The sequence below is a fragment of the Triturus cristatus genome, chromosome 8 (genome assembly GCF_964204655.1).
Source record: "Triturus cristatus chromosome 8, aTriCri1.1, whole genome shotgun sequence".
Classification (NCBI taxonomy): Eukaryota; Metazoa; Chordata; class Amphibia; order Caudata; family Salamandridae; genus Triturus; species Triturus cristatus.
Window position 1 is genome coordinate 522856341 of NC_140591.1, and position 13128 is coordinate 522869468.

The window sequence follows — 13128 nt, forward strand, 5'->3', positions numbered from 1 at the left end:
ATAACGAGAAAGAACCACACAGTGATTATGAAAAATAAGGTTATTTATTAACACAGCACAATCGCTGCAGCTTAGTACATCTCCTACCTGGAGAGATCAATAACACACATAAGAATACTTAAAAGAAATCAGATAACTAGCACAAATATACACTAGACTCCAGGGGAAGAACAAACCATATACTAAATAAGTGGAATACAAACTGCAAAGGAGAAAGGGACTTGGGCCAAAGAACTTAGAAGAGCTTGGTGAGCCAAGTTAGGTACCCAGGAACCCCAAGGAGGCTGTGTGCAGAGTGGAAACACAGCCACATATTCAATAGAAGTCAATTGAGAAATCATGGTTGCAGTTTTAAAGAAAAAGGACCCCGAAGAAACCCTTTAAAGGAAGGAAGGTTGGAGAGCCACCCAACCAGTGGATGACCCAGGAACCAGGTTACCTGCACCAGGGAAGTCGTGTGCAAAAGAGGGTAAAGGGACGTCGGAATCACCAGTAGACGACAATGGGAGACTTCAAACAAGAAGCATCTGGAGAAGTCTGTGAAGAAGTCCTGTGGAATCAAGGGTGGATTCTTGAAGAGGTGAATCTGCACAGGAGTCGTAAGAGGACTTCAGGCAGCTCACCAAACAGAGACTCAGGGTGCAGAGGATGCAGTGAGTACGTTGATCTTTGGAAGATGAGGTGCTGGAGGAGTGAGCATCTTGAAGCCAAAAGATCTCTGGAGTGCAGAGCAAACAAGCCAAGCCAACGAGGTGCACAGGGGTTTGGTCCTAGCGGCTCCGACTAGGAATACTGTCCTCAAAATGGCTGAGAAGGCCTCTAGGGAGCTGCAGAACCACCGCATGTGTTGCTGGGCCTCGGAAAGTCCACAGGGCAACAGGAGCAGCAGACCGGTCGGTTTCGTTGTGGTGCCTGCAGATGCAGGGAGTGACTCCTTCACTTTAAGGAAGATTACTTCGGCTGTCCTTGATGCCCAAAGTTCCCTGGAGAGCCTCAGCGAAAGACACATACGAGGCAGAATACTTGCAGAACAGCAAGACCAGGAGCAGTAGGAGTCTTCCTTGGAGCAATCTCAGTTCCAGTCGTAGTCCAACAAAGTCCAAGTGTCAAGACCGTCGAAGGGTGTCTTGGTTTCAGAGGTGAGTCTTGTCCACAATGAATCTAAGGACCCACCTACAGGAGAGCTCCTTAGTACCCGAGGGATAGGGCTGGAAAGACTTGTGAGTCCCTCCCAGAAGAGGGGCTGGACATAGGGGAGGATCTCCCCTGTACTTTGTCCAGTTTCATACCAGAGCGGGAACCAAGGATTCCTGAACAGGCTGAAACCTGAGTATGCAAAGAGGGCACCAAATGTGCCCTTCAAAGTAGTCTGGTGGTGCTGAAAAGTGCCCCGAGCCCAATAAACTAAGTCCCATCTGGGAGGTGGTCAGACCTCCCTGTGACAGGAAACCGGTTTTTCTTTCTTCTTCTGCTCAAGCTCAGCAGGAGGAGGAGGAGGAGGACAGAATAGAGTCTTGCTGAAAGACTCTGAAGGCTGTTACCAGTGTTATGAACCCCAATGTACCCCAATATAGGCCTAGGTAGTTGCACGACCTTTTACCTACATTTGTCCTACCTTGCTCTACATAACTGCTCTGGTGCTGACCTTTTACCTAGTTAGTTGCCGAAAAGATGTAGTGTGGCTTTCTTTGAAAACTAGCCTCATTTATTATGCAGGAAGATTCTTAGTATCATAGCAGGTTTCCCATCTTCTGCATAATAACTCAGTACAAAAGTTCCCAGTATAGTCATCCTTGGCTGACAGGCCCACAGTACCAAGACTCATCTAGGTAGAACCCCTGAGGGTACCTTCCGGGTATATAAGCACCATATCTTTAGGACACAGTTGTCCGACATCCCTTGCAGGGTGTCCAACTCGAGACCAAGATGGGATCCTTAGTCCTCTCCAATCAGGTAATGGGGTTGGCTCTTTCCTATAGGGATTCTTGGCTATACACCTACATACATGCTAGGTACACTTCGGTACATCTAGTTACAGTTTGCATCGTAGGAGTACTCATGATTACTAGTGTGCATCTATCGGCCTGCGTATATTCACTGTTTTAGTACCATGGTAGAATTCTACCTTTTATTTACTCTGTTGGTGCTTATAATCTTATAATAAATGCTTACTGAAAACGTCGCCACCGTTTATTCTGTGTATCTCTCTGAGAAAAAGTGAGCACCAGTGGCTAAGCAAAAAATACTGTACTGTTAAAATGATCCCTGAGGGGTTCGAGAGTTGTCATGTTCGATAGTTGCCAGAAACTATTTGCTGTGGGGCATATAGTGGTACTGTGAGCTAGCTGTTCTACAGACTAACATATCCTCTGGGGGGTATCTGGAATAAGTCTGGACACCAATCCTTAGTTTATGTTGTCTAAACGCGCAGATCATATATGAATTTATAGGAACTACACGACACCAGGAGTACAGGGGAGGTACCCCAAGGAGCCCCCAGTACATGGGATCATACTTCCAGCCCCGTAATCGGTGTTGGGGTATGGTTCTAACATGTTTGATACCAAACATGACCAGGTTTGGTGCAGCCATTATATAGTAAAACATCTTGTAATGACTGATGTCCACTATATTTATCTATATCTTAAAATGGTTGACAGCACTTACAAAGCCTGGTGAATCAACTCGGGGTTCGTAGGGGTGTCCTGCTCATGCAGGGGCACCCTCACACTTGTAACCAAGCACCCTGGCATCAGGACTGAAAAGCCTGCCATAGGGATGACTTATAGGTTTTAAGTGCAGTGGCCTCAGATATAAGGAAACATATATCTGTTGTATGTGGTGCTAGCACCAACGTACACAGGCTGCAATGGCAGGCCTGAAGTCACAATTTAAATTGACTCCCATGGGTGGCACAATACATGCTGCAGCCCATGGGAGAACCCTGGTGTACCTATGCCCTGGTTAACTTAGTACTATGTATTAGGGACTTACAAGGGTGCACCAGTAGCCAATTGTGGATGTACAAGTACTTACCATGGTCAATTTAGGGGTAAAAGCACAAATGATGAGGTCCCGATTGGTAGGATACCAGCAAACTAAGTCAAAAACGCACTGAAACCAGGCAAAAAGTGGGGGGTGACTATGAAAGCAGATTCTACTACCTACATTATCCAAACATGTTGATTATTCAATTGTTCCACTGAATTGTACTGAGAGCATTTATGTGCAATACCAATTTGATGGGCCCAGAGCTCAACTAATTGATTTAATGGATTAAATGAATGCATAATCACAATACTTTTTATCCACTGAATATTACTGTAGCAAGCAGAAATACGGTCCAGTGAAATAATTTTTTGTAATTACCCTCTACAGGGCAATTCTTTTTGTACAACACGGTATAAATTGATTAATCTGTTCATCGCTTTTTCAGTCTTGTAATTATTCAAAAAGAAGAAAGGAAAATATTTTTATAGATGACTAGATCGACCTTTGTTTAGTCTGTCATATTATGAATACCCCACAAAACAGAGATCATGAAATGTTGCCCTGGCCAAAATTCTACTTGCGATCCCTACATCATCTGCTAATGTTATTTTTGTGTGAATACACATGAAAACAGAACTTCACGGTGCTTAATTTGAATTGGTGGTTTCCGGAGCTTGGCACCAATACTTCATTGTCAACACCAGCCCATATGAGAGTCTGCCACATAGTGGCACTGTTTGTCTAATTTTGCGACGAGCCTAAAAACAGTTGTTTATAAATTCAATATGAGTTCAAAAAGATTAATACCTGCTGCCAAAGCAATTCATATGGCTTTGGGGGAATGGAATAGTCAGAATTGTCACTACTGTAGGAGTGTGATGGTTAATAGTTGTGTTGTTACTGTAGTTGACAGCACTGACATTGGCAATGGGCAGTGCAGGCAGAAGTGACCATCTGATTAGGGTCCTGGAGCTTATTTCTATTTTTTTTTAAACAAATCAAGTACTGAAACTCCCTGATTGTGTTCTATATCGATTCATTATTATTAAAGAAGCATTGTTAGAAATGAGGGGGCTCTGGTTGACGCAGGTGTGAACCCACAACAAGCAGGGGCCCCTTACTTCTTGTCAGGGCGAAGGATGACTCCCCAGAATAACCCCTGCTCACCCTCTAGGTGCGTGGCGAGAGCAGTCTAGGCTAAGTCTCAGGCGTACACGGTTAAGCAAATGCAATTACACATACAGTAAACCCCTTGCATGCACCACAAACGGACACCAATCAGGTAGTGTAGGAAAATAAGCTTTTATGTAGATTCAGCAGATTTAAATACAAGGCCCAGTAACGTTAACTGATGGGGCCACAATTCGTAGGAATACGGTAAAGTTCTCTTTGTTACGGAAAGTTCTTTAGGCGGGCACAAGGTAACTGTAGGCCTCAGCGCACTTTGTGCTGAGGCGGCGCCCGGGAAGCACACGGCAGATGACAGGGAAATCAGAACGTTGCGGACCCTGGATCCGATGCGAGCTCGCGGTCGAGTTTGTAAGTACAGTACCTTGTTTCTTGACGCAAAGGCGGGTGCGGGATTTCAGCAGCTCTTCGACAGAAGGGCGAGGCGGCGTCCGGGGCTCCCACACTTCACGATGGGGGTCTGATCTTCAGGCTCACGACAGGAGCGGGGTGTTGCAGGTGGCGGGTGAACAAAGCGGGGCAGCCGGGCACGCAGATTACGTCCGGGCCGTCCGAGGCTTGGAGATGCTCACAACGCCGAGTCCGGCGGGAGGGCGAAGGTGCGCAGCGAGCCTCCGGCGAGCGAGGTGACAGGGGCAGCCCAGCACAGCGTAGGGGGAGCGGCTCAGATCGAGCGAGGCTCTTCCCAAGGCGGGGGCGGCTAAGCAGTCCGGGTCACGGCTCAGGGAGGGACTGGGCACGAGGGTCACAGCTCCGGCGAGGGAAAGGACACCACAGTCCAGCGGCAGGCGAGTGAAGATCAGGTAGAGCCCAATGGTCCTGGGGCTCAGTTCAGGGGGCAAGCTAAGTTCCAAGCCCTTGGAGATCGTTTTGGAAAAGCACAAGTCTTGAAAGTAAAAGTAAAGCAAAGTCTTCAGCAACAGTTTCTCTTCTCCCCTTTGGCAGCAAGGTCACCACTGCAGGCCAATCCCCCAGGATAGGGACAGTCTTCCTCCTACAGCTTTCCCGGTGCCTCCTCCTCAGGCAGAGATTCTTCTTGGTCAAAAGCGGATCTAGTTTCTTAGGAGCAGGGCTCCTACATTTATACAGCAAATCTTTTGTTCTCCCAGGCCAGGGGGGCCCTTGCCTAGTTCAGTCCGGTTTCTGAGCACTTTGTTTACGCGATGCAGGCTTCTTCTTTCAGAGTGCAGGGCAGAGTCCTCAGACGCTCCACAGGGGGCGGAGCCGGCATTGAGGTGGCAGAGCACTGTCCTATTCAGAGCCTAGGAGTACTCCTCCCACCCATCTACCTGTCGATCGTCCTATTCACCACCAGGCTACCTAGCCCTGCCCATCTGGGTTCCCCAGCCCTGTCACTCACACCAGCCAGACATCAGATACACATCACGCAGAGGCGGGCTGAAATGTTTAGGCAAGCAAAGGCCAGCTTTCTAAAAGCGGCATTTGCAAACCCGGAATATTAAAATAAACCTTGGGAAAAGATGTACCTTATTATTCCGAGTTCAGGCATACTAAACTCGATCTTCTACCATGTTCCCTGGGTCGGTTAGGATCATAGGGTGTAACAATCCAGGCCGCCCATACTGGCCTATGAGAACAGGGTAGCCTTACAGTAGTGATCAACAAGATGGCGGTCATTCACTACTAGGACATGCCACGCATCCAGGCTTGTCCTACCTTACGCTTGCAACGCACCCTGCCCGTGGGCCTACCAGAGGGGTGACTAACATGCAGCTAAGGGAAGGTTTCAGGGACCGGCAAGTGTGGGCACTTGCCAGTCAGCATGTCAGTACCAGACTGCACGCAGGTTCTGCGATGGCAGACCTTAGACATATTTTACCGGCTGCTTCTGTGGGTGGCACAACCAGTGCTGCAAGCCCACCAGCGGTGTTTGTATTTACATGCCCTGGCGCTCCTGGCGCACCTTACTGGAGTCTGATAGTAAACCAAACAATCCAATCAGGGAATCCAACCAACATATACAATTTACATAGGGAGCACTCGCACCGCGACACTGGTTGGCAGTGGCACAGCGCGCTGAGCGGCCAACACCATAAAATCACATGAGGCACAGCGACAAAAAGAGGAAGGGAGACTCACGCCAAGGTGCCAGGTCTAACAAGCATGCACCATATCATTAAATTTAGTGGAAGAACATAAGACTTCCTTGATGTTTCATGTATGCCTATACGCAAATGTCATGCACTTCGGGCTACATTCATACCTGTATATGTCTACAAAGAACACTTCAATACTTACAGAGATTCTGTGCACTCTTTGGATCTAAGACTTTCAGTTCTTTTATACGTTTCTTGATGGATATCTTCTCTTCAACAACCTCCTCCTCTTTCCTCACTGCCAAAATAAGAGAGTAATGTTGGCAAAATAACAAATATTTTTGTAATCACAAACTTTTCAAATAAAATTCTGAAACTGTCCAAGATGGTAGAGATGTTTAGATTATGGGGGCTGTTGGAGCCAATGATGAAAACCTAAAGTGCCAGAACATGCCCTTGGAGTGTGTCATGCCGTTTATTAAAAGTCCTAAAATGCATTCACATTAAAATCATTCTAAATTGGGTAGACATTGGCAATTTTAAAATCATTTTTCAATACATTTTTATCCTCAGCAGCATTACCGTGCCATTTTACAAGATTTGAAAAAAACGCTACTGTGACAAAAATGGGTTTTACTGTACTGTCAAAGCTTAGCAACTGTAGAATCTATATCTCCCAAACTGTGGAAATATTTTAACAAATAATGTTATACTTATTGGTAGCTTGTACTTGTCTAGGCACATGTAGAATTGAAGACTGGATATCACAGGCCACCAAGCACAGACCACGAAAGCTTTCCTGGTGTTATATCTCTACGTCCTTCTCCTTCTGCACAAAACTGCACGATTTGCATGATCATTATTCATAATCTGTCTAAGGTGAGTATTTCAATAGCTGTTAACCTACCAGGGAGCAGCCTTGAAGGTTTGGAAGACAAAACTGGCACCATCAAGGAATTAAAAAGTTTTAAGAGGAAAAAGCTAGTGTCACAGCAGACATCCCGCCAAGCTACACTGAGCAAATTGACTCAATCTGGACATCCCTGATGAGGCCCAAAAATGTCAAGACCAGTCAAGAGGTTCCTTATGCTCTTGTCCTCAAGGGACCAGGATTGGCAATTTGGTCTGTACGGATCTTTGAAGAGGGTTGAGGAGGTAGGAGAGGCAGCATCATGTTGCATTGACTGCAATGGTACAGACAAGCTTACCAACAATGAAAAGTGGCACTGAGTAATTGGAATTGACTGAGATTAATTCAGACATTCCTTCCACAACTTTCTGTGCCACTGATGTATAGTATATTTGGGTCTATGTACTAACAAAAAGCAAATGTAGACTGACAAAGAAGCCTAGGAGAGGCCGCTCAGACCACTCACTCCTCCTGGTACGTATAGTAGAACTGCAAACTTTGCAGGACTTTTTGTGGTTATGTGGATCCTTAGCAGAGGTGGTCTTTTACTGACAATACAGGTACACAAATAACAAACATTCCAACATTTGTACAATCTTTCCATTAGGTTATGTGGATACAAAAACCGCGCAGGTCCACAGAATATGAACAGTCCATATTCACAATTTATGACAATATTTCACCCATGGCAGCCATCCTGAACTTCTTTGGTCTGAGGGTCTCCAAATATGAAAATATCTAGGACGGACGTTACCAATTTTCTCTTTCCGAAGATTGATCTTGGTACTTAACTGAATCAGGTTTTACAGCTTCTTAGTTTTCTGAGGTTGTGCAGTTCTATCGGACATTTAGGAGCCTGATTAACAATTCAGTGCTAGGAAGAGACAGACTGTAAATAATCTAAACTAGAATCCCTATCAAAAGTGGAAAAACGTTTTGGGCACCTGGGATTTCAGAGCAATCACAGGAGAAGGAATCTTGACCAAGAAGTAAAGCTAACACCTTGCCATGTAACAGAAGAGTGTATTTGAATAAAACCACCAAATTCACTGCCAAATTTCTATTGCTTATTTTAAGTTTGAGAACTTGCTGACTTTAGAGGATTAACAGTACAGTGAAGAGTATTAAGCAACTGAAGTGCAAACTCCCACATTGAAGGTCTGGGGGTGCATGAGTGTAGGGCAACTGACACCAGTCAATAAAACAGCTAAAGCATTCTCTTGGGTATTAACAAGGAGAGAATCCGAAGCCACTGATAGATAGCCTCAATGCAGTGTACAGAGCAAACTACATTATGTTTGGCTTAGATCCAGGAAGACAACCTAAGCAACTAAAGGATGCATAACTGCATTAACTAGCTTTCTATGTAAAGACCTATCCGAAGGTATAACTGTAGAGAACATGAAAAAGTGATTAACAACTTGACTCTAGGGGTTCTTTTCACGAATATAGGTAGAGAAATTGTGCATTATGTCATTGCAATTTTGACGTAAGTAACATCAGACGTAGAAAATCACGTATTTTGGAATGTGGATATCAGACCATTGACTTACATTATTAATTTGATTTTAAATTCAGTCCGATGAGCCAAATGTTCATAAACATTCATTTTTTTTAAATTACTGTGGAAGCTATGCCTTGGAATTAATTTGAAAAATCCCAACTACTTTGCAACATTCACAGATCTCCTTGTAACATTCATTCAGTAAGGAACATTATCTTCTCTTTGCACTATGTAGAGAGTTATTCTGAGGTCCATCCATTTTTTAGACTACTGGAGCATAAGTTTAGAACCACCACACAGGAATTTGCTAGACAGATTGCAAAGCCATTCCCATATTACCTTTGCTTTCCATAATGATTCCAGACTTTGGCTGCTTTGTCTCAGTTCAGTTCACTAGTCTATTTGCTCATATAAATGACCATAAAAACATAGATTTCAAAATACATGTATATCATGTATTTCATTCAGCAATTATTAGGAAAACTTCAAACATCGATTAAAACTAATTTAAAATATCAATGCATACAATTTATGTATACATTTAAAAAGGAGAAAACAAATAGTAGAAAATTACTTTGAGCACCCGTGGCAATTGGCATTCATTTAAAACTATTAATCTCATCCGGTCCAAAAATTAATATTTTTTAAAAGCATACCTCCTCCCAATTTTATTGCGGGCAAGATATAATTAAGGACAGAGAAACAAATTGTAGTAGAATGTAGACGTTTATAAAAGATCAGCCCATCTTAATGCGATGTATAGTGCTTTAAAAGTGCTTGTAAGAAGCGTCGTCTCAAGCTGCTACATAAAGTGCACACAAAAAAAAGGTACAAAATGCAGTGCTTGAGGTGAGGAATTATCACATGGTTAGCCCAGAAGAGATTCAAACCAGGAACCACAGTTAGGAAAAGCAACCAAATAATGAATCGAATCTAACTTGAGCCTTGTGAGATAAAATCCACGTCTGATTTTCCCACCCAGGTTAAATACTACTCTAACCCAGGCTCTGTAGAAATTGGCAAATAGTTAAGGACTGTACATAGCTTGCCCTTGCGATACTGACCTCAACATTCATTGTGATACATTTTTCGTTAACTAAGTAAGGCCTTAGTTTGAGGCCCAATGGTATCTGGACAATCAAAAAGCTTAGTCAGGCCCATATCATTATCAATACTCATAAACGTCCCTTTTTTAGAATTACAGGTGGAAGCTATGCCTTGACATTTATTTGAAATTTGAGACTCATCAACTTCTTTGCAACATTTACAAATCTCCTTGCATCATCTATTCAGTAAAGAACATGATCTCCTCTTTGTACTATGGAGTGTGCTATTCTGAGGTCTATCAATTTTTTAGACTACAGGAACACAAGCTTAGCACCACCACACAGGAATTCGCTAGACAAAGTGTAAAGCCATTGTCATTTTTTACCTTTTCCTTACAAATTGATCATAGACTTTGGCAGCTTTGTCTCAAAGATTGTACGGCTGTATGTTGTACTAGCCTTTGTAAAGCGCAAACCTAACTAAAAAGCAACAGAGAGCAGAGCAGTGGACATAGTACTGCAATTAAGATTTACTATAGTTCACAATGAAGGACAAGTTACTTACCTTCGGTAACACCTTATCTGGTGGAGAGATGATCTAGCCGCAGATTCCTTACTTTAGAATTTCCCAGGCGTTGGGCTGGATCCAGAAGTCTTTTGCTGGAGCAAAACTCTTGTATGCCATAGGTGGCGTCAGTCAGCTCCGCGTGACATCGTCCGTGCAGGAAAGGATGCCTGCACCACCTATATAAGCACCACCTAGGTGCGCCGACGTTACTTACAGTTCAAGACTTTCCACGCAAGGAGCACAGAGCCATGAAATGCAATGACAGTGGTGTGCTTTAGAACAACTAGGGCCCTAAAAGGGATCAGGCCTGACCCGAAAAGCCTGTCCACAGAGTGGGGAGGATGGGTGGATCAGCAAGGAATCTGTGGCTAGATCATGTCTGTACCAAATAGGGTGTTACCGAAGGTAAGTAACTTGTCTGTCTGAAATAGACTTCTAGCCTCAGATTACTTACCTTAGAATAGATACCCAAGCAAAACAATCCCTGGAGGAGGGACGGTGGACTAGGTCAGATCAGGAAGTCCTGCAGGACAGCGCGGCCAAAAAGTTTGTCCCTGTAGTCTTGACAGTTCAGGCAGTAGTGTTTGGTTAACATGTGCAATAATGTCCACGTTGCTGCCTGGCAAATGTCAAAGACTGAAACTTCACGTTGCAATGCTGTGGTAGCAGCCTTTTCTCTAGTGGAAAGAGCCCTTAAGCCTTCAGGTGGCTGTTTTACGGCCAGAGCATAGCAAATGTTGATGCAGAAGATGACACATTGCGAGATATTCCTCTTCTGTACCGCACAACCTTTCTTAGATCCAACGTACCTAACAAAGAGGTGGTCGTCCATTAGGAACTCTATAGTGCGGTCAAGGCAGAACGACAACCATGTCTTTGGGTCCAGATGATGGAGTTGCCTCTCCTCTTTAGAGAGATGCGGAGGAGCATAGAAAGTGGGCAAGGTGACAGATTGCATCACGTGGAATGGCGTTACCACTTTCGGTAAGAAAGAGGCCCCAGTGCGAAGCACCAATTTATCAGGGAAGATGGTCAGGGAAGGAGGCTTTAATGACGGAGCCTGCAATTCACTCACCCTCCTGGCAGACGTTATTGCCACTAAAAAGTCCGTTTTGATGGTAAGCAGTCAGAGGGGACAGTTGTGCAGAGGTTCATACCGAGCAAACATCAGGCAGGTGAGAACCAAATTAAGGTCCCACTAAGGCATGGTGAATGGGAAGGTGAGAACATATGTACAAGCCCCTGAATATATCTGTTTACAATAGGGATTTAAATAAAGAGGATTGGTCTGGCACCCTCAAGAAGGCAGACAAGGCCGAAAGATACCATTTAAGAGTGCCCAAAGCAGAGCCCTGCTCGGCAAGAGTTAAAATAAAGAGAAGGACTTGAGAGAAGGAAGCACAAAGAGGACAAATTGAACTTTCTGTACAACAGCTGGCAAAATAACACCACAGACTTTAGAAGGAAGATTGAATGCTGTCAACTGCCGCCGCCCAATCTCTACACAAGAAGGCATAGAGTTGACAGGTTCGGGTGAAGGACCCTCCCCTGCTGCGGCGACAGAAGATGCTCACAAAGGGGCAGCCTCATTGGACGATCGATGCTCAGATGGAGAAGCTTAGGAATACCAGAATCTCTGTGCCCAATCCGGAGCCACAAGAATGAAGTGGCCCTGGTTGCTCTCGATCTTCTTGAGCACTATAGACAGGAGTGAAAATAGGTGAAAGGCATACAGAATGCCTGAGCTTCAATCAAGACGAAAAGTGTCCCCAAGCAAGTGTTGCCTTGGAAACTCCAGTGTGCAAAACTGCTGACATTGTGCGTTCTAGGCAGAGGCAAACAGATCTAACCAAGGCTCTCCCCACTTCTTTAAGAGACCTCGTGCCACCTCCGGATGGGGACGCAATTTGTGATCAGCAAGGCATAACAGTTGAGTTTGTTGGCCCTAGCGTTCAGGTAACCTGCCAGGTGTTGAACCACTAGGGAAATGCCCTGCTGTTCCAACCATGTTCAGAGAGGCAGGGTCTCTTGAAAAACTATCCATGACCCCACCCTGCCCTGTTTGTTACAGTGCCACATGGCAGTGGTGTTGCCCGTAAACACCTGAGCCAGCTTTCTCTTAATGGATGGAAGAAAAGCTTTCAATGTCAAGCGAATCGCATGGAGTGCCAGCAAGTTGATATGGAGTCCGTATTGCGCCGGAGACCAGTGTCCTCTAATCTTTACCTCTCCCAGATGGCTGCCCCATCCAACGGGTGAGGCATCTGTCATTAAGGTGTGATCTAGAGGGGAGAGAGATCTGCTGCTGACCCAATCGCAGTTGGTCAGTCACCACGGCAGGTCCTGTGCAGTGCGCTCTGGGATCTGGACCATGTAGGGGAGATTCGGTCCATGGGAACTTTAGGTCTCACTGCAGAGCCCGCACTAGCCATCTGGCATGTGTCATAAGCAGGAGGCCATGAGGCCCAGCATCCTCAGAGTCAGTCTCATCAAAATCTAGGATAGAGGCTGAAACATCGGTATCATAGCCTGAATATCCTGAACTCACAGCTCGGTAGGATAGGCCCGAAACCACACTGTTTCCAGAACAGCTTCGACAAAAGGGGGCATCTGAGAGCGAAGTCAGGTGTGACTTCGGCACTTTGATAGTGAACTCAGCGAAAGCAGGAGATTTGTCGTAGTCAGTAGGTGGGAGAGAACAGTCTGGCTGCGAACGTGCCTTCAACAGCCAGTCATCGAGATAGGGAAAGACTGGTAAACCTGATCTGCGCAGATGAGCTGCGACCACCGCTATTACCTTGGTGAACACCCAAAGGGCGCTCATAAGGCCAAAGGGGAGCACTGTGAACTGAAAGTGTTTGTGG

General features: G+C 45.1%; 1 protein-coding gene across 3 annotated transcripts in view; it reads right to left on the reverse strand.

Annotated features, from left to right (window-relative positions):
* Nucleotides 1-13128, reverse strand: part of DIAPH3 (diaphanous related formin 3) — a 2278729-nt gene that overhangs the window by 1080531 nt on the left and 1185070 nt on the right. For all 3 annotated transcript variants that reach the window (XM_085621985.1, XM_085621986.1, XM_085621987.1), the window contains one exon: nt 6439-6534. In XM_085621985.1, coding sequence (XP_085478111.1) covers nt 6439-6534 — 96 coding nt within the window. The remainder of the gene's footprint in view (nt 1-6438; nt 6535-13128) is intronic.